This window comes from Tubulanus polymorphus, chromosome 11 (assembly GCF_964204645.1).
Source record: "Tubulanus polymorphus chromosome 11, tnTubPoly1.2, whole genome shotgun sequence".
In the NCBI taxonomy this organism is placed as follows: Eukaryota; Metazoa; Nemertea; class Palaeonemertea; order Tubulaniformes; family Tubulanidae; genus Tubulanus; species Tubulanus polymorphus.
Genome location: NC_134035.1, coordinates 3,417,368 through 3,441,610, shown reverse-complemented (window position 1 = coordinate 3,441,610; position 24,243 = coordinate 3,417,368). Strand labels below are relative to the sequence as shown.

The window sequence follows — 24,243 nt, the reverse complement described above, 5'->3', positions numbered from 1 at the left end:
AATGGTATTCCCAGAACGCAGGTGCGCGTGACGTCAATCGACAGGGGTCACCGGTAGTAGTTAGTTCCGCCGATTGCCGCGTAGATCTGGTGGCAGCACCTGCTGGTGGTCGTGGCGAATTGATTTTGTCACATTGTAATGACAGTTTTTAGGGCCGCTGCTTACATCGTTCTGTTTACCGCTGTGCTTATCCCCGGTTATCTAATCTACATGGAGAGTATTCCGCTTGCAGGAGAGGAGGAATGTTTCAAGTACGTGCAGTTTTAATCAGCGACCGGACTGCAGTTTAGTCAGTGACCGGTCTCTCTGTGTGGTTTATTAGTCACAGTGATTATTGCCATTGGACGGGTCATCCTATGGTATGACTGCAGTTTAGGTGTCCCTAATGGTTATGTACCTAACCTTACCATAACACTATTCTTTAATAACACTTACGCCACCCAGTGGATAGGTGACCCAAACTGCAGTTAGACCGTGGCCTACAGGCCGGGCTACTGTTTAGTCGTAACTGGACGACTCTGCGCGCCAGTGCTTTGGTCATTTGTGTGTACACGGTTGTAGCGGCCTAGTAACAACCAGACTGGCATCGACTAACTGTTTTATTATATTAAACCAGCAACTGCCGAGTCACTGAGGGAGCGGAACAGAATACAGAGAATTTGTACCGCGGTGTATAGCTATATCGTGTCGATTGTTTTCAGGGTCGCTGAGGGGGCGGAACAGAATACAGCGATGTTCAAAGAGAAAGGTTTGACCGCGTTCGTGGTCGGCTACACCGGCGCTACGGGACGAGTCCTCGTACGTCAACTACTCGAGAAACAGATATTCAAACGTCTTGTTCTGATCGGCCGGCGTAAAGTCGAATTCGAAGATGATTTATACAAAGATGTGGTGAGCGACGGGGTCAACCCGCGGGTGCTGCCTGGGTTACAGACCCCTACCTTCAAATAATTAGGTTGCCCTTTTATTAAATGTCATGACAAAGTTCAGACATTCACTGAAAATTGATATGCTAAGGCTAAAAAATAATACCTCATTTCTCCTAATCAGCCGGGTCATTTTGTAAACTGCAATAGAATTTGACTGATGGGTTAGTTATTGTTAGCTTGATCATGATTTTCAGAAAAGTAATGTACAGGGTAGATAGGCGGTCGGCCAATTTTTGAGCTCAGTAGACATGAGAAACAAGGTATTAATGTTTTAGGCAAAGTTGAAAAATTGATTCAATTTTGATAGAAATATAGGCCTACTGGTAGAAGAAATTCAAGCATGACCTATACAGAACCTGGGGCTGGTTTCATTGACTGGTATTACCTTTAACCCCGGGGCTAACTCAATTCATGATCAATTGAGTTAGCGCCGGATTAAAGGTGATACCAGTCTACAAAACCGGGCCGTGGTGTTTGCTCACCCCTGTAGGAACCTCACTCGCCTGTCCGTTATCGAATTGAATCTTTTGCAGGAACAAAAAATAGTCGATTTTGACAATTTGTCCGAGCACGCCGACGCGTTTGCGGACACCGATGTCGGTTATTGTTGCCTGGGAACGACGCGAGGCAAATCAGGTGTAGTAGGTATCGATAGTTAGCTCTGAACTGTGAACCGACTTAACCGACCCAATTTTACCAGTAGTCGGTGTAATTTCTCTTTCAGGAGGGGTTCAAAAAGGTCGACTACGAATACGTAATGAAAACGGCTGAAGTTTCAAAATCCGCCGGTACGAAACATTTCCACCTGATGTCTTCGTTGGGCGCCAACAAGAACAGTAGATTTTTATACCCGCAGACCAAGGTAAGGATTGGCGCTACTCGTACAGTACCAGGAACGAGGGGGTCGTCATTTCAAAACTAGTACGCGTGACGCATGCTTTCGAAAGATGCCTTTTCAAAAATGTTGATTTAACCGTATTAATAGGGGGCTTATAAGATAAAATCCCACTATTTACAGATTAAAAGAATTTAAAAACCAGAATTTATTAATTCAATCTAAAATATATAAAAGACACGACGTTTCGATCTCACCTGACGATGATCTCTAGGGTGAGATCGAAACGTCGTGTCTTTTATATATTTTAGATTGAATAAATAAATTCTGGTTTTTAAATTCTTTTAATCTGTAGATAGTGGGATTTTATCTTATTATCCGTTCACCACGTTTGAGTGTGGTTATCGTTCTAATAGGGGGCTTGTTCTTTATTTCCAGGGTAAGATTGAAGCAGATGTGGCCGCTCTTGGTTTCGAACACATGTCCATCTATCGGCCGGGGTAGGCATAATCTCCTTGAAATTACATAATTATGATGATAATAATAATGCGATTTATATAGCGATTAATCCAGCTAGGTCGGGGGCGAATCTAGCTTTTCGAAAAAGGCGGTGCACAACTTCTTACTTGGGTCTACTTACATATGGGGCGGGGTCTCGGTATGCCCCTCCAGATAATTTTGAAAGATTAGACGCATTCTGAGCACTTTCCTGGTTGAAATTAGTAATTAAATACATTCACAATTTCATCATTTTCTAAACAAAAAGCCCTGGGTAGAAAATTCCAAGGTCACTGCCAAAAAAATGGGGTATGCGCGCCTCCCCCCTGGATCCGTCACTGCAGACTGCTCAGAGCGCTTTACATGTCAGAAAATGTTTCCTTAACCCTTTCCGTGCTGACTTTATACCCTTAGTTATACCCTTATACCCTTAATACCCTAAGTGCTGGAGAAAATGTGAAAATTTGGGAAAATTCCACCCTAGTGTGTTGAATAACGGGAATAGCACTATAGTGCGTCTACACCGCGGCGCAGTGTATCGTTAGTTACTAATATGTCACTATGTTTGACAGGTGCTGCCTTCTTTGTATAGAGATAAAAACTAAAAACTAATTACATCAATACACCGCAGCGCTACAGTACTAGCAAAATCCATCACAGATTCATACACCGTACTGCAGCGTAGATGCACTGAAAGGGTTAAAATGAAAGCATTTCGGTGTTTAGCATTTTACCTGCTTCCTAAAATCATCGTGCGTACAATAAACAACCAGACAACACATGACAATGCAACATTACAAAAAAACTGATTTCCATACTATTTTTTCTCGCAGTGTACTGCTTACGAAACGCGACGAACTGCGACCGGCTGAATGGATATTTCAAGGATTGTTGAAACCGCTGACGAAGATCTCGTCGAATATCGGAGCGTCGACGGAAACGGTCGCCGAGGGCATCATCGTGAACACGGTGTCCGCGGAGACGCGAAAACCGACGGAAATCCTCGAGAACAAACACATTTTGATATTAACCGGAGATATCAAGAAGAAATGAAGAGAACGTCGTAAAGAGTGGTGAAATGATCGCGATTCATCCGTTCCCGATCCGATATTTAATCCGGATTTCGATCCACTCTCTTCGTATAACTTATGGTCCGTCTATACGTGAATAGATTTTGATTAAATTGATGTTAAATCGGGATTCTTGTAAAATTGATTTCATAGGTTCCAGAAATCAACTGGAATAAGTGGTGTAACTCTCTATCCTACTGGCAGGGTTTGTGGAAAAATCCATGATGATAGGCACTGATTTGTGCTTATATTTCAGGTAAAATCCTAAAAAGTGCCAAAAAGGACTTAGTTCTCGAACTCAGAAATTTCAGTGCACAAACTAGTCTCTGGATTCAAGAAAAAGGACTTATGACTATTAAAAGTGCCTTAGTCTGACTGCTACAAACCCTGACCAGAAAACGGGGCCTAGCTCCACACTGAAAAGGCGAGTTTAAAACAAACATTGAATATTAACTAACTTAAACCATATACCGGTAGGCTATAGCCAAACGTAACTGTGGAATTGGGCCCTGAACGTAAAAAACATATAGGCTAACTCTGTTTAATTGTTATGGCATCTATTAATGAATTTATTTTTAACAGTTTTATGTACATGTTGTTCAAGAACCAATAAAGCCTGATCATGACAGAAGTACCGGTATTAAGTTCAGTTTATAATTCTTGAAAGCGCTCAGGAGTTTCATCAATGAATCATTTGACAAATGCCTACTCCGGAAGGTTTCATGGACACATTTGTTTGACTGTATGGGCTCTAGGTGCTTTGATTTGAGGACTTATCGAGAAATATTTAAGGAGATAATGGAATTTCGAATTCAAGCAGTTTTACGATCAAGATACAAGAAAATACATGCGCAAAAAAGGATTGGTCTGACCGGTGATGGAGAATTGTCATTGTCTGATGTTGACTTATCGGCACATTCTAATACTTTCAGAAAATTTAAGGCCTTACAAACTTTTAACTATTTCTTGTACCAAATGGTTAAGAATGTACCAAATGATTAAGAAGTATCAGATATGAAATTCATCGATACTTTCGATGCAATTTTGGAGCGCTCCGATCGCGGCACGCGAACACTGACAACTTACTGTGGCGAGCGTATTGCACGGTAGCCACTAGTCTATTTCATCAGCCGGGAGAGTGCCGCACAAAAGAATCACCGGGCTGAAGAAAATTACCACGGACGCTTACGGAAATTACCGAACGTCGCGCCGGAGATCGCCGATTGGTGAGAGATTGGAGTAGCCGAACACATCGACTGTGTTTTCCATGGATGGTTCGTTAAAAAACCTCTTTTTTCTAGTCGGTTCTCGGGGATGCGGGGGTTTAGATATTTTCTGATATCGATATTCGATCCAGTGCTCGCATTGAACTGAGATATTCGCGTTTAAAACAGCGAGAAAACCGTTTAAAAACGGTTCAAACGACGATGATGGATCAAAATCTAGTCTTTCCAGAATTTCCATTTCTTTCATACTGCCATTTCAGACACAATTAAACTAAGCGAATTTCTTAACCAATAAATTAATCCCAATTGTTAATAATTATCTAATGCTTAATTAACTCTATTTTGCCGATTAAAACGTATTCCAAAAGGCTTAAACTACTGTCGGTAATTTATTCACGAGAATCTTGATTTCATTCTCGTTCTATTTTTCAGAAATACGTTCTCTATGGGAAGTACCGTGCGTCGCTCATTTCTGTTCGCTGTTCCAGGCCGTGTTCGAACTGCCCGAATTCGACATCGATGAACTCGAGGAGGGTCTACTGGCGGCGGGTGGCTCCGTCGACGGCGGAGGCAGTCCGCTCGTGAATTCCGTAATTTGCCGATTGTTGAACGGTTGCTACGCCCGCAATGACATCTCGTGAGTAACCGCGTCGCGCTCGGGTCTTTAGGATTCTAAAATGTTTGTTTACATTCTTAGTTTGACAGCTCTGTGAAGCACATGGTTTGATATTTTTTGCTCCAGGACGTGCTGCCACCTGGCTTCCCTTACACGAAGCATAAGTGTAGCATGTACTAAACATTGATACATTGCTGTTAATTGATATGAAAATAATTCCCTTCTTCGTCGAAAGCTCATTTAGAAAATTTTGATTTTCGCCCGGAATTTCTTTCGAATTTTTTTCGAAATTTTTTATTCGTAAACTTTCGTATCTATACTCAAACGACATCAGTATTAGAACCATTAAATGTCTGTCCGCGTTTTATTTAAAGATAATATAAAATCCAGCATTAAAAATGAAATGAGTCAGAGAAGTTTCCTTGAGCTAGCAGACCTACTTCATTCAGATCCTAAGCCTATCCTAAAAGTCATCTTCAGGAGTTCTAGGGTTGTAACAAAATTATAACATACAGTCCTGTGAAAGGAGACAGATTGAGCTGATAAGGATGTGATACCATAATCAAAAGATTCAATATAATTTGGGGGTTAAAAAATAACACGAAACAGTTAAAAAACCGTAGCAATTCAAATTTGGTTATCAAACTGACGTCGATATTGTTCGACCCTATGCACGTAATGCCTAAAACTAAAAACATTTACTTTTTAAAGATTGTTTGTTTTCAGGGTTCGTACAGTCCTTTAAACCCTCTGATTCCAAGTTTCCATTTAGTGGGTTTGAAAGCCCTGATTCTGAATACTATCCTTTGGCCCCTGAATTCAGGCTGGCCGGTAATCAGGGAATTTGCTTTTCTTTATATAAAAGTCAGGGATTTTTTTTTAAAGCTATTTATGAGGGAAAAGTCAGGGAAATGCGTTCAGTTTCTGTCTATATCTTACGTAGGCCTATTTGAATGTGTTGATTGTTTGGATTCTTGGCAAATCAAGTCAAGGAAAACAACACGCTCGGGAAAATTCATGCTCAAAGCAAGTCGAATAAAAGTGGCCACCCTGATATTGTGCCTTGTTTAACCATCACATTTTTAAAGAAAAAATCCTGAAAGGTTTTTCTACATGATGAATTGTAAGAAATTGTATCTTCGTAATTTTTTTCAGGGAGGAGAATTTCGCGCCGTTTTTACGCGAAGTTCTCAACGAGTATTGGGAATTCGAGATGAAATACCCGAGTCCGCTGAACGACGAAACGCCTGAGTTTTATCAGCTACCGGTGAACGTTAAAATTCAGGTTTTACACCTCCTGTGTAATGTGCGACTCTATGGCGAAGACGTGTCTGATTTGACGAAGGTGTGTTTAAGTCTTTTTTTCAAGTCGACTCCAATCTCCTTAACCCTTTCAGTGCTGACTAGTTAATACCCTATAGTGCTAGAGATAATTTGAAAATTTTTTAAAATTCCACCCTAGTGTGTTAAATAACGGGAATACCACTATAGTCTACACCCTGGCTTGGTATATCGTTAGTTACTAATATTTCACTATGTTTGACCGGTGCTGCCATTTTTAAGAGAGATTATTACTAAAGAAAAATTGCACAGTTATGAAGAAGTTAGCTTTTCTTCATAATTGTGGAATTCAGACTATTCTTGAAAATCAGGGAATTTTAGAATTTTGGGGTCTTGTTGTTCTAGCTGTTAACGGATAACTAACACGAGGAACCTCTTGATAAGAAACGGATGATATCTTATGATTGGATCAGAAAATTTTTGGACAAAAGTCAGGGAAAAGCAAGGGAAATAGTAGGGAATTTTGGATTCCCTGATCTGTAAGAACCCTGTCAACCTACTAAGATGAAAAATCCCCCACTGAGGATATTTTCAATTCTGTTTTATTGAGCAAATTTCAGAAAATTTGATTCTATTCCGCATTCAAACCAATAAGACAAAGGGAAAAGATTTATCTGATGTATTTGTTCCTGCCAGCTCCCTGTCTGTGCTACTTAACTTATGAAAACACAATTGTACTGTGTATTATTGACTCTGAGCTGGGAGTGTATTTTGACAACTATAACCCACAGAATGCATCATTTGCCATTTTATGAATAGCTGAAAGGTTGGCCATAGAAATAGGAGTCGTCTAGGCCATGCCATTAACTTAAATGTAAGATACAGTGAGTGTTAAATGTTTATTTTGCGTTCATTCTAAAGGATTTAGATGCGGATAGTTTACGAGTCGAGCCGCTTGGCATCGACAGAAACGGCTCCACCTATTGGTATTTCTACGGCACGCGATTATACCGCGACAATCCCAGCGTGAAAACTTTGAAAAAACGGTGAGCGCTTCGGTTTCTTTCGCCGACGATGAATTGTGCCGCATTTCTATCTCGAAAAGCGATTCGCGATTTATCTCGACGATGAATTTCAATGAATTGTCATTTTCTTCAGCGAAAAGAAGCAGGAACGTCTTCGCAAACAGAAGGAAAAAGAACGAATTCGTAAGGAGAAGGAACAACGGCGCAAACAGAGACGGGCAGAACGAAGAGCGGAGAAGAAGGCGCGGGAAGAGCGAAAAAAACTCGAACGAGAAAAGAAACGAAAAAATAAGAAACGGTTCGTCGAGATATTTTCGCTCGCTTCGTTCTGGCGCGATTATTGATTTGGCAAAAATGCCTAGAACTCGTCTTTAGATTCGAGATAAAAGAAGTGCCGGATTTTGATTTTAAAAAGTGCCGACTTTTTCCTGGAACCCCGAAAACATTTTTATGACCGATTCGTAACTTGTTTTTCACAGTCAATCGTTGGCAGAAACTGCAGAGACACCGACGACGAAGAAAAGGCGCGGTCGTCCACCGAAATCGGCGAAAAAACCCGACGAGACTCAACAGCAGACCGTCGCGGACGCGAAGTCGACGGCGAAGAAACGAGGACGACCGAGGAAACGAAAACTGATCGAGACTCCTCCCGATTCGGAACCGGAAAGCGACAACGCTTCTGCCGACGAGAACGGTGAGGAGAATATGGAGGATGATGATGATGTTGATGATGAATCCGTTCAAACTGATAAATCTGAATCGGACGAGGAAAGGTCAGTTGAATATTCAATTCTTTTATGATTATGTAAAACTTAACCAACTGTGAGGAACTGGGTCCAAAAGGCTCCTCTATTGATTGATGGTATCCAGTCGACTCAGTAAACGAAATGCCATAATGAGTCTTACTAATAATATCCTTTGTCCCAGATTCTCTGTGAAATATATAAAGCAAACTACCAAATTTCCCGACTCTGAACTCTGAAATATTTAAAGCAGTCACAGTTCACTGATTCTCGAACCAGGTAAAATATTTACAGCAGTCCCAACGCTACTGAGATCCCTGATGCTGAACTCGGTGAAATATTTACAGCAGTCCCAACGCTACTGAGATCCCTGATGCTGAACTCTGTGAAATATTTACAGCAGTCCCAACGCTACTGAGATCCCTGATGCTGAACTCGGTAAAATATTTACAGCAGTCCCAACGCTACTGAGATCCCTGATGCTGAACTCTGTGAAATATTTACAGCAGTCCCAACGCTACTGAGATCCCTGATGCTGAACTCTGTGAAATATTTACAGCAGTCCCAACGCTACTGAGATCCCTGATGCTGAACTCGGTAAAATATTTACAGCAGTCCCAACGCTACTAAGATCCCTGATGCTGAACTCGGTGAAATATTTACAACAGTCCCAACACTACTGAGTTCCCTGATGCTGAACTCGGTGAAATATTTACAGCAGTCCCAACGCTACTGAGTTCCCTGATGCTGAACTGGGTGAAATATTTACAGCAGTCCCAACGCTACTAAGATCCCTGATGCTGAACTCAGTGAAATATTTACAGTAGTCCCAACGCTACTGAGTTCCCTGATGCTGAACTCGGTGAAATATTTACAGTAGTCCCAACACTACTGAGTTCCCTGATGCTGAACTCGGTGAAATATTTACAGCAGTCCCAACGCTACTGAGATCCCTGATGCTGAACTCGGTGAAATATTTACAGCAGTCCCAACGCTACTGAGATCCCTGATGCTGAACTGGGTGAAATATTTACAGCAGTCCCAACGCTACTGAGTTCCCTGATGCTGAACTCGGTGAAATATTTACAGCAGTCCCAACGCTACTGAGATCCCTGATGCTGAACTCGGTGAAATATTTACAGCAGTCCCAACGCTACTGAGATCCCTGATGCTGAACTGGGTGAAATATTTACAGCAGTCCCAACGCTACTGAGTTCCTTGATGCTGAACTCGGTGAAATATTTACAGCAGTCCCAACGCTACTGAGTTCCCTGATGCTGAACTCGGTGAAATATTTACAGCAGTCCCAACGCTACTGAGTTCCCTGATGCTGAACTCGGTGAAATATTTACAACTGTCCTCCCAACAACGCTACCGAGATCCCTGAATTCTAAACTCTGCGTTTAATCTGTTGTGTGAAATTGTTTGCAGTAGCGACGAGAATCTGCCGCTATCTCAACTAACGAAACACGAATCCGACGAAGATAACGACAATGATGATGATGATGATAACGGCGACGATGAAGACGAAGAGATGATGATGACGCCGGTGTCGGTTTCTCGTCGTAGAATGGGAAAGATGAAGCCGCGATTGACGGCGTCGCGAGTCAAATCGATCGAGGAACTCGAAGACGCTAAAGCGGCCGGTATCGATTTAAACGAGCAGGTAACGATTGCTCTATGTTTTACAATACAGGGTCGGATGTAAGAAATAAAAGGCACTTGTTCGAGGCCGGTAATAAGCATATCTGAAATTTCACTTGCCTCCTTAAAAATCTACCTGCCCAACACAGGCAGTCCGCTCAATCATCTATTAATTGAAAAAGCTTAAGACATCGAATTGTACTAGCCCGGCGTACAAGTCATAATGATAACCTATTTGCCCCAATGAATAGACACTTGTCCTGGGCAAGTGCTAGAACGAACCCTGCTTTATATTTTAACCTGTTCACTGCTTACTACCATCATAGGTAAACAAGGTTTTTCTAGTGAGTCTGACCAGTCTTAAAAGTGCTTTTGCCGATGAAAAAACGGGTTAAGGTTTGATTACTCGGATGTTGAATTGAAGGGGACCTACCTCTAGAATTTTCGGAAAGACCGAATTCAAGAGGTGGTTTGAAATCGATGTAGCCTTTGAATTTTCAGAAGACTGAATATATAAAAGCTCAACTTCTCCCATAAATATGAAAATCTCAAAATCAGAATTATTTCTAGTTAATTTTCAACTATTTCTACTTAATTTTCAACTAAACTACGATTTCTGATTTCAAATTACGTTCACCTCTGAAAACTCCTAAAATTAGAAACATCCGTCTGGAATGGACTATTATCATTTTAATCATTTGAAACGATGCCACATTGTCGCTTGATGATATTTTGATAGAAAACTTTTCATTTCACTTTATAAAGACCGAAGACAATGGCACGAATACCGTGGATACAGTAGAGAGTAGCGACAGAACGTTGCGAACGAGGGCGCAGAAAAAATATACGGAAGAAGAGGTCGACGTCGATGACGTAGACGGCGTCGGTGATGAAATAAAAACAGAAGATAAAAATACCGCGGAAGAAGAAGATAGCGCTGTTACGAAAGTTGAAGATGAAATCGGCGTCAAAAAAGAGGAGTCAGTTTCAGTTGAAAATAGCTTTAAACCTAAAGAAGAAGATGCGAAAATAGAAAAAGATGTAAAAAGCGAAGAAAAAATCGGCGACGAGCTGAAATCGGAAAAAGACGAGGAGGTAGAATCGAACGTTGGTAAAAGCGACGATGCGAAGAAGGATAAGGACGGCGACGATGACGTACCGATCTTACAGAAACTGATGAGCGAATTTAAAAGCGATGATGCGAACGCTGCGGAATGTAAAAAAGATGCGAAGGATGGCGTTGGAGATGTCGCAGGCGACGGGGATAACGTTATTGAACGCGAAAATGATTCACAAAATGCTGTTGACGATGTTGAAGGCAATCGTGAGAATGTTGATCAATGCAAAAACGAATCGAAAGATGTTGCTGAAGATGTTGAGAATATGGAGGTGGATGCGACGCCCGAAGAGGAAATGGATAACGAAGCCGTCGTCGCCGCTGTGAAAGACGAAGATCCGATGGAAACTACCGTAACGGAATCGTTGTGCGACGAATCGCTCGACGGCGTCTCGTCGCAGGTATCTCGCGAATCGGCGACGCGCAGGTCGCGACGCGCGCGTACGTACGTTCTCGGAACGCCCGTTAAAGATGATGATGACGGCGACGACGATGATGGTGATGATAACGACGCGGGGTCGTATCCGTTGCGGTCGAAGAGAGTGCGACGCACGCCGCGCAAATTCGGATTCAGCACGCCGTAAGTATCTGATTGATTAAAACCCATTCAGTGCTGACTTATTAATACCCTATAGTGCTGGAGATAATTTTAAAATTTTTTAGAAATTCCACCCTAGTGTGTTGAATAACGAGAATACATCTATAGTGCGGTGTATCATTAGTTACTAATATTTGTCTATGTTTGACAGGTGCTGACATCTTTCAATAGAGATAATTACTAATTACTAATTATATCAATACACTGCAGTGCGGTGTACTAGCAAAATCCATCACCAAGTTATACACTGCACCGTGGTGTAGACGTACTGAAAGGGTTAAACGATAAAAGTTACATTGACATTTCGGGTAAAATGCTTCGAACCGTCTTCAGACTAGAGATGCATTTGAAGGGAATAGAAAAATGAATTTGAAGTTAGAGCGGTCTATTGTTTGAGGGAGTTCAAATTCGGGTGGTTGCAGAGTTTCTTGGTCGAAGCTCTGACCTTTCTCTTTTGAAAACGAACCCCAAACCTGCAGAGATGCTAATATATTTTTCTTGTTCGTTCAGTGATAAAGAACTCGTGGCGAGGGCCACAAAACGCAGCAAACGAACGGAAAAACAGCCGGAGAGCGAAGTGGACGAAGACGACGCAAACGATCATGCAGTGAATGACGAGGAGGAAGACGTCGGCGCCCGATTGGCCGACGCGACGTTCGCGATCGATTTCGACTCGTTCAAGAAGTGGGAGATCGTCTGCGACCGGCTCGACGAATGGCAGACGTTCGCCGATAGTATCAAAGGCAGCCGCGTCCGCTGCGAGAAATCGCTGCACAAGATCATCGTCAACAATTTCTTGCCGGAAATTCCGCAACTCGAAGATCAAAAGGTGAGGATTGGAAAGTACTGCCGGTATTTTTTAGTAACCGCAGTTGCAGACCCCCGGGGTTCTTACAGGTCAGGTAAAATTCAGGCAGTTCTGACTCTTATCTCGTAAATCAGGAATTTTAGATTTTTGGTCTCTTACTGTTCTTGCCAGTGATAAGTGGCATGAGGAACCGCTTGAGAAGAAACAGCCCCCATTGAGGGTATCTTATAATTCAATCAGGGAATTTATGGTCAAAGTTCGGGGAAAATGATGGACATATTGGGGACTTTTGGAATCCTTGATCGATGAGAACAATGAGAACCACATGGAAACAAACAACCCACACTGATAATATCCTATGATTTAATCATGGGATTTTTTGTCAAGGGTCGGGGAAATATTAGGGAATTTTGAATTCTCCGATTTGTAAGAACCCTGGACTCCTAACTGGAATCAAAAATTCATAAAGAATCTGCCTTAAAACAATAGGAAATGTCTTGTATATGAAAGTGGACTACTCGCTAAATAGATTGTATATACCGTAGTATTGTTTGCTTGCTGTTACAGAGAAGAGCCCACGTTCGTCATCTAACCGAAGAGATCGGTTCACGTAAATCATCTCGCATCGAGAAGAAATCAAAGGAAAAGGAAGAACAGGTACGCGTTATGTTTTATATGCGCGGGATAGTAGAGAACTGACTCCGCGACGTTTCGGACGAGTCGGACGTTTTGGAGCTCATGTCCGACCTGAATGATATCCAAGTTTGATATTATGTATTTCATAAATAAGCGTCCCAAAATATATTTCAACTATGATCAGAGTTGATGTTTATAACTATTCGATTCATAGAAAATGATCGAATTGTAACATTTTAAAACAAGAAAATCGTTGGATTAAATCAGGGAATTTTGTGTTAGAACATGTTGAAACGAGGGAAAGCTGAATAATATAAATGAATAATTTCAGGAGAAGAAAATCGACGACGAGAAACGCCGCCGAGAAGAAGAGGAACGTTTGGAACAACAGAGATTCCTGAAGGAAGAGAAAGAACGAGAACGCGATCGTATGAGAGAAGGTAATAAACAACTACTACCTGACAATCATATCGTGATTTACGAGGTACTGATGATTGTCATGTTTAATGCATAACCGATTATAAATCTTTACATTCTGTACCTTGATAATCATCAAATAAATCAATTCAAACTACTCGCCTCGGTATATAGCAACCGTGCCACAACCTTTTGCTTTTTCAGTCCATGTACTTGTTGAACTTTCTCATAGCAGTGAAAAACGGCAGCACCCGGTATCAGGACTAATTTTAATTAGTTTTTCCATCTCCATTTGAGAACCCTCAAAAAATTATTTGTTAATTATTTGGTAGAAGTCGGTCTAGGAAGCTAAATTTGAATGAGATTGATTTTAAGATATTGCGCGAGGTCCCTACTGTTTAAGAGATTTTTTAGTATATCTCTGGTGCAAGCTGCGGATTTTGAAAATTGTTCGTTTACAATACAGCTACATTTGTCTTTTCTTTTCAGAACGGGAATTACGTTTGAAACTGCGCGAGGAACGCGCGGCGTTGATTCGCGAGGGTAAAGAGATTCCTCCCGAACTGATGAACGTCAGCACGGGGAAATACGCGACGACGCCGCGAAACCGTTTACCCAGCGACAGTCCCGAACTCGATGACATGATTCTCTGCATGTTCAAAAGTGCGTGTTTTACTTTTCGATTTTTTTTTTTTTCGAACTCAAAAACGTTAGAATTGCAGGCCTAAATGGTTAGAATATACTTTGTTGGGTACTTAAGTACATAATCTTGTAAGTTGGAACTAAGCATAGTCGCTTTAGTTCGGACTTAGTTCCAAGATGGCCGAGGCTGTGAAATGCGTAAGACTGGACTACGTATAGGGCGTTTGATTATAAGTTGACTAGTTGAATCACTTGTCGACTAACTACTGAAGTTCACCTCGTCACTGACCATTAGACAGGGTGGCCAACTGGAAATCAGGGAAATGTCGGAGAATTTTCTTTTCTTTTGAAAAATTAGGGAATTTGGGAAAAAGGAGGGGAGAGAAAATTTATACAGATAGTTAGATTGATTGTGTGTATAATCAAACAGTTTGTGTTAGTTGATTGAACTCTGAGCAGATCAAGTCAGAGAAAACAATATGCATATCAGGAATTAGTCAGGGATAAACAGTCAGAGTCAAATCAAAGTGGCAGCTACCCGTTAGATTTTGAATCAGCTTCTAACAATTGAGCAGTGTTTCGCAATTACTGGGATATAATAGAGAAATGATGAATGTTAAACATAACTGGATTGAGAATTTCAATTTGTGAGCCGCGACGTCCGATTGAACGGAATGAGATTCATTTTCATTGATTTGTCTTGTAGTATTCGATATCGTGCGTAAACACGAAGACGCCTGGCTATTCAGCGAACCGATTACTGAAGAATGGGCTCCGGGATATCACGATATAATCAAGGTAAGAATCAATTCCCGGGAACTGGTCAAATCAGCGTTTTATATGGCTTCAGATCTCAGTAGCTCCCAGGTTTTTTTTTTTATCGAAAGATATTTTAAGAGGAATTGGGGGAATTCTGATTATTTTCTTGAAAATTTGGGAAAAGTCAGGAAAGAGTCCCCATTGAGGGTATCTTATAATTCAATCAGGGAATTTGAATTTTGCGTGTCTAGTTGTTCTTGTTGATGAGAAATGACACGAGGAAACAGCCCCCACTGATGTTATCTTAAAATTTAAATCAGGGAATTTGAATTTTTGGTGTCTAGTTGTTCTTGTTGATGAGAAATGACACGAGGAAACAGCCCCCACTGATGTTATCTTAAAATTTAAATCAGGGAATTTGAATTTTTGGTGTCTTGTTCTTGCTGGTGACAAGTGGCACAAGGAAAATCTTGATGAGAAACAGCCTCCCCTGAGGATATCTTATAATTCAATCAGGGATTTTGAATTGTTTTACTTTTGAGTGTTGCATTGAACCTCTTAAGGCAAAACAGCCCCCACTGAGGGTATCTCAAAACTTGATCGGGGAATCTTTGTTTAAAGTCAACAATCCACTGGTTAATTCTGGTTAACAAACTTTAGAGCAACTGCAGCACTAGACCTTGTAGCTTCGATCAAACATTCACAGTTTTGACGTATATTGTTTATAGGATCCTATCGATATGATCGACATCGAAACGAAACTGAGCGCCAAGGATTACCGGTGTCGCGATGACTTCGTCGACGATTTCAAATTGATGTTCAGCAACTGTCGTAAATATAACGCCAACAACCAAGGTACGAACGTCTCGCCCTCAATTACATCAGTCACTTTGAATAATAATGGGCACATTTGTAGCTCAAGTTCACAAATAATGGTTTTAAATGTGTTCAGTTAGCTTAGCCTTAGATGTGTCTTAAATCATAGCCATAACTCTGAATAAGAAATAGGCAAATAGAAGGTTTTTCCAGATAAACTGTAATGTAGAGAGTTGGTAATCCGGAATTGATATTCTTAAACCAGAATACATCCAATACAAATTTCAATTTAACATTTTATAGCTGTCCTACATAATCGATATGATGTCCCCTAAACGCTGTACCTATATAGGGAGATGCCCTGTGCATGGACAGCATTATTGTGAAACTTTGTTGAACTAATTCGAAATGCTTCGATTACGTTTTCAGAGGCGTTGAAAATGTGCACAAAAGTCGCCAAACAGTTTTATCGCACGTTGAAACGCGAACTGCCAACGTCGGACACGAGCAACGACGACGAGGATTACTTCACGCGAGCGCCGGTGGTCGCGTCGTCGGCGAAACCGCGTCCGTCTCGCGTCGCCAGTAACCGCGCGAAGGAGACGTTGCATCAAGTAACGACCGCGCTGAGAAAGGTAGGTTCGAGCACGGCTGTTTCCAGCAGTCCTTCCAAGTCCTTCTTTTGGAAAAAGTGTGGACAAACATCATCTTTGTCCTTATTCTTTTTCACTCCAAGTCCTCACTTATGATGAAAAAGTTGTTCCAAATTTTATTTTAATGTATTTTTCACGCACAATTTTGTCGCGAATTCGACTGTTGCAGTATTTTATTACTCGGGCCTGGTGGTAATTCAATTGTCAGTAATATGGAATAGGCCTATACAGGAAAGTGTTACGGATTTATCCTGGAATATGACTAGTCCACATGAAGGCATCGCAAAAATGCTTCCTTATGGGTCCTCATTTTACTGGAAAGTACTTCTTTCCGTGTCAAAATATCCCTCATTTTGGGTCTAAAATTGCAGTAGTAATTTCGTAGTACTTCTTCTGTCCTGGCCTTACCACTGGAAACCTATGTTTAAAAAAATGGGGAAATGTCTCGGACCTATAATAGCTTATGTAATCATTTATCATTTCAGAGATCGATGAGTCCCGAGGAGCGTCGAGGCGGAGGCACTCCGAGCCAGTTTCTCAGTCCGTTAACTCAGCGTATGATGGCCGCCGCGAGGAAGAAAGCCGTTATACTGACGTCTGCGTCGAACTCATTGAAAACTGACGTGAAAACGAACGCGACCGTCGACGATAAAGAGGCTACCGCTCTCAAAATGGAGCATATGCATAAGTGGTTGTATACGCGTAGGCGGCTTCCTGGACACTGTTAGTTAATTATGAAACATTTCAATAGCTTATATCTTAAATGAATATATTCAGTGACACTCATTACACTGGTAATACCAGCGTATACCAATCAGTCGTCTCTTCTACCTGGAGAGAAGTGATATTGGTATTATAACCCCTAGCCTATATCTGAAACTGTGTATTAGTCATCTCTCCCTGGACAGAAGTGATATTGGTATTATAACCCCTAGCCTATATCTGAAACTGTGTATTAGTCATCTCTCCCTGGACAGAAGTGATATTGGTATTATTAACCCTAGCCTATATCTGTTACTGTGTATCAGTCATCTCTACCTGGAGAGAAGTGATATTGGTATTATAACCCCTAGCCTATATCTGTAACTGTGTATTAGTCATCTCTCCCTGGACAGAAGTGATATTGGTATTATTACCCCTAGCCTATATCTGTTACTGTGTATCAGTCATCTCTACCTGGAGAGAAGTGATATTGGTATTATAACCCCTAGCCTATATCTGTAACTGTGTATTAGTCATCTCTCCCTGGAGAGAAGTGATATTGGTATTATTACCCCTAGCCTATATCTGTTACTGTGTATCAGTCATCTCTACCTGGAGGGAAGTGATATTGGTATTATCACCCCTAGTCTATATCTGTAACTGTGTATCAGTCATCTCTACCTGGAGAGAAGTGATATTGGTATTATTACCCCTAGCCTATATCTGTAACTGTGTATCAGTCATCTCTCCCTGGAGAGAAGTGATATTGGTATCATTACCCTTAGCCTATATCTGTAACTGTGTATCAGTCATCTCTACCTGGAGAGAAGTGATATTGGTATCATTACCCCTAGCCTATATCTGTAACTGTGTATCAGTCATCTCTACCTAGAGAGAAGTGATATTGGTATTATTACCCCTAGCCTATATCTGTTACTGTGTATCAGTCATCTCTACCTGGAGAGAAGTGATATTGGTATCATTACCCCTAGCCTATATCTGTAACTGTGTATCAGTCATCTCTACCTAGAGAGAAGTGATATTGGTATTATTACCCCTAGTCTATATCTGTAACTGTGTATCAGTCATCTCTACCTAGAGAGAAGTGATATTGGTATTATTACCCCTAGTCTATATCTGTAACTGTGTATCAGTCATCTCTACCTGGAGAGAAGTGATATTGGTATTATTACCCCTAGCCTATATCTGTAACTGTTTATCAGTCATCTCTACCTGGAGAGAAGTGATATTGGTATCATTACCCCTAGCCTATATCTGTAACTGTGTATCAGTCATCTCTCCCTGGAGAGAAGTGATATTGGTTTTATTACCCCTAGTCTATATCTGTAACTGTGTACCAGTCATCTCTCCCTAGAGAGAAGTGATATTTTAGCTATGGTACTCTGGGGTTTTCACTCAAATATTTGCTTTGATTGCTATTGGTTGATTAATGTTTTCAATGAAGGCAACGATTCAAACTTTACCGTTTTGAACGTAAAATTTTGATTACTACCCGGTACATATGAATTGAAAATTTACATATTTGAGGAGGACTCCCCTCAGCCCTAAGAACTATATCTGAAGGGGGTGCCCTGTATAAAGAAAATTATTTACAATAATGATTATACAATATACCGGTAGGCCTAAATGATAATGATGAGGTCATATGTAATCAAAAGGTATAATCGAAATAAGCATTTTTAGATCGATATCACTCGGTTCTGAACTGGTTCTGTTGATTGCAGGTATGACGCCTACGAATAACGAAGAAGAAGACTTCGACAAACCGTCTGCCGCGACGTCAGACGCAGATCCGCAGACGACTACCGCGACAACGACGACGCCGAACGTGATAAAAGTGAAGCGTTTACCGCGATACAGCATCGTACGCGCGCCCGGTCAGCCGATATTCCACTCGCCGAGTCTTACTCGCAAACAGAACCTCGTCAAACAGTATCTCAAACAGGAGTTATACCGCGGAGCCGGACCGAAGGTATGCACTGGTGTTATTTGTTATAGACTTCGTTCATGTGATTTTGCAATCTGAATTTTAAGTCACTGTTCACTGCTATTTGATGGACAATATGACGAATATGAATGAATGTCCAAGGAGAGTGGTTCCGGGCAGTGGATTGATTGATTACCTGCATTAAATCTACTCCTGGCTGCTATATCCTGGCATGCAGGATGGCCACTGACATTGAAAACTCAGAAAACTCGAAGAGTCAGAAAACTCTAGAAAACTCGGGGAATTTAACAAATTTAACCAAAAACCTGGAAAACTCTGGGAATTTGGATAATGCTACCGACCACGTGTTTCCTTATGAATACTTGATTCAATGAAAATGAGTGAATTGACACATTTTGAATTCATTTACCTGCCGCAGATTCACCAAGAGATGGAAAACTTGTAAATGGGTTAAAATATGCCCTTACATAGAAATTGTCTACTTCAAGATTTTCTTTCAGTAAGAATTAACCCTTTCAGTGCTGACTAATTATTACCTTATAGTGCTGAAGATAATTTGAAAATTCTGAAAAATTCCACCCTAGTGTGTCGAATAACGGGAATAGCACTATAGTGCGTCTACACCGCGGCGCGGTATATCGTTAGTTACTAATATTTCACAATGTTTGACAGGTGCTGCCATCTTTCAAGGGAGATAATAATCAATTACTAATTAAATCAATTTTCCGCAGTGCGGTGTACTAGCAAAATCCATCACTGATTTATACACCGCACTGAAAGGGTTAAGAGAAGACCAGTTACACTCGATTAAAATCTCACTATTCGATGCGATTTTTTCAGCAACACAACTGGTCACCAGGTGGCTCCACCGCCGACGACAGTCAAAGCGACGACGAAAACGGCACGACGGTAAAACGCGGACAAGTTCCGTCGGCGGACGAGGTGTTGCCGCGGTTACCGAAACCGCCGGTGGTGAACGCGGCGAAACCGGCGGCGGCGAGTTCTACGGCAACGTCGAGCGCGGCGGCGAACGCCGAGCTCGTGCCGTACCAGCTACAAACGCCGCACGGTATTCTTACCGTGCACGCCAAACCGGGCATGGACCCCGATTCGTTGAAACGCACGCTCGTATTCAAAGACGAACAAATCAAAGACATCATCGCGCGCAACTTGAAAGTGATGATCAAAATATCGAACGCGAATTTGCCGAAGAAGCCGGCGGTCGCGCCCAGGAGTATCGCCACCGCGCCGAATCGAATTCCTGCGCCGAGTTCGAGCGTCGTTAATCCGATCGTCGCGAGTTCGAGACCAGTCAGTTCCGCGGTGACAGGTGTCGTCGCCGGTAGTCCGTTGGTGTCGGCGATACCCGTCGTGAACGCCGGATTGAACACCACCGGAGTGAACGCCTCATTGAACACCGCCGCAGTGAACACCGCATTGAACGTTGTCAATACGAACCAGGCGGCGTCTTCGTGTTTGAGTCCGATTCGCGTGATCACCGTTCAGAACCGAGTGACCGGTCAACTGTCCGGTCAGATCGTGCGTTCGTCGTCGGCGGTCGTGAACCCGCAGCCGCAGCAGCCGGCGATGATCGTCTCTCCGCAGGTTCTATCGCAGGCCGTATCGCTCGCCACTTCCAATCAGGCGGCGTTACCGCTTCAAACGGTCGCGGCAAACGCGTTCGTATCGACGCCGGTCGCGCAGACGAATTCCGTGCTAGTTCCGATTTTGGCGACGCAGCAGCAGCAGACGGGTGTCGTTGTGTCGCAGACGCTCGTCAATCAGTCGCCGAGTTTAGCAGACGTGAATAAATTAACGAACAACGCGAACATTTCGTTTTTTAACTCGATACCGGCTGTAGGCGGCGCCACTGGGGAAAACCTGAACATTCGCTACGTCGGAGCGTATGGAGAACAGGCGAATAATAATCAAAACCTCGTCGGAGCCGCAGTACAAAACATTACGATAAACACCGGCGCGGGCGCGGTGCCGATATCGTTCGGTTCGGCGTCTACGCAAAACATCGTCAACATCGGACTGCAAAACATCGCCGTGAATAGTACTCAGCAGAACCTAGTCGCAGGCGCCGCGCAGCTCGAAAACATATCTCTGAATAATACCGGAGGGGGCGGTGCGACTACTACTCAAAACCTGTTACAAAACATCACTCTCAATACGGTCAGCGCTGCCCCGCGGCTAGAAAACTTCTCCGCCGTAAATATGGTTCCCGTTCAGGTGTCGAGTTCGTTGACCGACGTTGTGACTATGGCCGCGGCCACCGCCGGCGTGACTACCGCGACGACGAACGGTTTGCATTTAGAACACCAGGAGGCAGCGCTCGGGGTTCAGGATACGGCGATCTCGCGTTCGGATAACGACGGCGACGCGCGCGCTAATGGCGTCGCTGAGCAGACGACAGCAGCTTCTGTACAGAAACTTCTCGGTTTATCAAATCAAAATCCACAGGTACGTACAGTAAACATAGAGGTCGTGTAGCCATCTGATTTTTTGAGGTGACAACGCCGTATTGAGGGTCGAACGCAATAAGTGATTTCTATGACAGACCCTCGGAAATTTGTAAATCCCCTAAACCCAGTTCCACAGTTGTGAGTTATGATTTGACTCTAGTGTTAACTCATTGAAAATTAAATAATTCTAACTCGTAGTTAACTCAGAACTGTAGAACTGGATCCGTCTGCTGGTATCTGCGTCAAGTCAACGGGTCGGTAAAACAAGCTACGGTAAATCTCGCTTAACCCGGACAAACTGGGACCGGTCTATGTATAGTATCTTCATCAAGTGATTGAAGCTTCAATACATTAATAGCGAAAGCGCATGGGTCAAATTAAGTTGTTAACCCGCAAAGATCTCGTCTCTAAACTATTCTAAACATTAGACATCATGAGCCGAACTTCATATTTGCAGATATTCTAAATTGCGTTTTTTCTCTCGATTTCAGGAACTAGATCCGGGACCAGTTATAGGCGTCGACGATGTGACAACTAGTTGAAAACGTGCGGATGAATATCCGTTGCTGCATTCTACTTAATATTTTGTATATAGTCGATATAAGAAATCATGATGTGTTCGATTTCGTTTCGTTTCGATAATGAATTATGAATGAACGAGCGATTAATGGTGCGGTGTCGATTGCGAAATGTCGCCGATTCGTTCTCGAACGTTAGTACGTAGTTTACGATTGGCCGAAGAGATTTTTGTATAGAACGCCGTTGATCTCGATGAAATTATGAATAAATATTGCGTATAGCGCTAATCGACGAAAATTAGTGACGAATCGAAGAAGCAAGCCTGGTGTGTAGTAGGGGCGGCTTCGGCCGGGCACATAATTTTGAAGATGTTTTTTTTTTTTACCTTAGGTTAGGCCCATTCTTTAACGTGGTGCAGCATAGCTTTGGTCTTGTTAATAGCCCTAGAGCCTTAGACACCCGTTTAAAAAATGGGTATATATATTTAGATATGATCGTTTACTTGAGCCGGGACAATAACAACTTGTTTCCGCCGGCTGTGAGAAGTAAATAAACGAACACGCAGAACCACATCGGGATAAACCACCAATGCGCAGAACCAAATTTCAGCCGAAGCAATAAATGAACCAACGCAGAACCGCATCTGATTACGTGGTTTGCTTTCTGTTCTTTTTGTTTTAATGTAAACATTATGAATTTTGCGTATTGTTAGTGATAGTTTCTCGTCCAGTGTGATGTGTTAGTGTATTTGAGAACTAGAAATACAGTCAACTGCACCACCGACTCGTTAACCGCTTCGGGACTGGAAAATAATATCGCGCCGAGTTTATGATTAACTTACATTACTAAGAAGTATTTGCAAATATTTCCAGTAAACTTTTTCGTGAAACTGGATCGAGGGCAGTCTCGATCCCGTTAAGTTTACATATACGCTATTTGATTGCAGCGTTCAAACCTGAACTGAAAAATATTTCGCCGGTTATTCTCGCTCGCTGATTGCGCGAAGTAGGGCTGACGAGCTTCCGTGAAAAGTGCTTCACAAATTTTAGAAAAATCAGGGAAGCGCTTATCGTAAAATGAAATAAGGGGAGCACTTTTTCGCCGTTTCGTAAAAAACTAGGGAAGCACTTTTTTTTTTTAATCGGAACTCGCCAGCCCTTCATCGATCAACAATATAATGTATGAACATGGGTCGAGTTTTATTGTGAATGTATTTTTTTTTCACTGATATTTATACAGCAGCGCGTCGTACGTGTGTCTAATGTTTATTGTATGAAACTTGTGTTCGTTTTCGCTGTCATCATTTGCAATTGTATATTATTGTGTATGCAGTAAAACGATAGCGCTCTCCTCAACGAAATCTCGAATAAAAATCAAAATACTGGAAAATAAAAGTCGGATCGTCGAATTTTCTTGTTTGGGGATGACGTGGATTTCTTCCTTATCTTCCAAGACTTTTTACCTCCGTCCAGCAACTGAAATACTTCTGATTGTTTGTACGTCGGATCCAGAGGCCAATTTTGAAGGACTTTCCACATCCCAAAAAGGGCAGATTGATACGTCCAGAAAAGCCACATCATTTACTCCTACACTGAAATGCACGACCTGTTGATTGATGGGCTCGTACAAATCTTACAGGTTCCCCTGGACATGACCCCTTTAGACACTGGTGCCTCCAGCTGAACCCACCTAGCAAGAAACGCCGAATTTATTTGTTCGAAATGTGTTTTTTATTTGATAAAAAGAATTGCCATGCGTTATGCGAGACGTTCACAAGTTCGTTTCGATTGACATCTCTTTTTCCGCACTTGGCTGTCTGGCTTCATCGCACATGATCCCAATTCCAATCGCTTCACATCTCAACTGACAATAGACTTCGTTCACCAACTCGCTATACAATGATCATTTCAACAAAACGTATTTCTGAGAACTTAACATTTGAATCATATATAAAACAACCATGGCCTCCGGCTCTTGTCTATCAACGTATCACCCACGGCCTTTCCAACATACAAGTTCTCCAGTCGAAAGTTTGCCTTGTGGTGACGATGTGGAATTTCTAAGGATTTATAATTTTCGCTTGGATCTGACATTGGAAACAGCTCGAGGAAGGCAGCCGAACGACATGCCCGTAGGATCTTAGCCCGAAGCCCCCATAGGGTACGAATGGTCAAAAAGAAAAGCACGGATCCGATCCGGTTTAAAGTAAGTTCTAATACTATTACTGTATCGGAACCTCGTTATAACGAACTCCGGATACAACGGTTCATCG

At 42.1% G+C, this 24,243-nt stretch overlaps 2 protein-coding genes across 2 annotated transcripts; both read left to right on the top strand.

The window, feature by feature from the left end:
• The first annotated feature begins 90 nt into the window (after positions 1–90).
• LOC141912685 (protein HTATIP2-like) lies at positions 91–3,963 on the top strand. Its single transcript, XM_074804016.1, has 6 exons — positions 91–251; positions 702–891; positions 1,463–1,570; positions 1,654–1,791; positions 2,203–2,264; positions 3,096–3,963. The coding sequence occupies exons 1-6, from the start codon at positions 139–141 to the stop codon at positions 3,313–3,315; spliced, it is 831 nt and encodes a 276-aa protein (XP_074660117.1). The 5' UTR covers positions 91–138; the 3' UTR covers positions 3,316–3,963.
• Positions 3,964–4,576: 613 nt separating this feature from the next.
• LOC141912911 (uncharacterized) lies at positions 4,577–23,352 on the top strand. Its single transcript, XM_074804339.1, has 19 exons — positions 4,577–4,606; positions 4,991–5,195; positions 6,330–6,519; positions 7,377–7,501; positions 7,614–7,778; positions 7,960–8,253; positions 9,655–9,889; positions 10,633–11,564; positions 12,093–12,411; positions 12,958–13,047; positions 13,358–13,466; positions 13,933–14,106; positions 14,792–14,883; positions 15,573–15,699; positions 16,090–16,295; positions 16,799–17,036; positions 18,761–19,008; positions 19,825–21,450; positions 21,944–23,352. Exons 1-19 carry the CDS (start codon positions 4,600–4,602, stop codon positions 21,992–21,994), a joined length of 5,433 nt encoding a protein of 1,810 aa, XP_074660440.1. The 5' UTR covers positions 4,577–4,599; the 3' UTR covers positions 21,995–23,352.
• Positions 23,353–24,243: the final 891 nt, after the last annotated feature.

Excerpts from the sequence above, each read along its gene's own strand:
- LOC141912685 (XM_074804016.1), top strand. The coding sequence starts at position 139 with ATGACAGTTTTTAGGGCCGCTGCTTACATCGTTCTGTTTACCGCTGTG. Across the intron at positions 252-701 it reads GGAGAGGAGGAATGTTTCAA|GGTCGCTGAGGGGGCGGAAC; the intron begins GTACGTGCAGTT and ends GATTGTTTTCAG. Across the intron at positions 892-1,462 it reads ATGATTTATACAAAGATGTG|GAACAAAAAATAGTCGATTT; the intron begins GTGAGCGACGGG and ends AATCTTTTGCAG.
- LOC141912911 (XM_074804339.1), top strand. Across the intron at positions 5,196-6,329 it reads TACGCCCGCAATGACATCTC|GGAGGAGAATTTCGCGCCGT; the intron begins GTGAGTAACCGC and ends AATTTTTTTCAG. Across the intron at positions 7,779-7,959 it reads AAACGAAAAAATAAGAAACG|TCAATCGTTGGCAGAAACTG; the intron begins GTTCGTCGAGAT and ends TGTTTTTCACAG.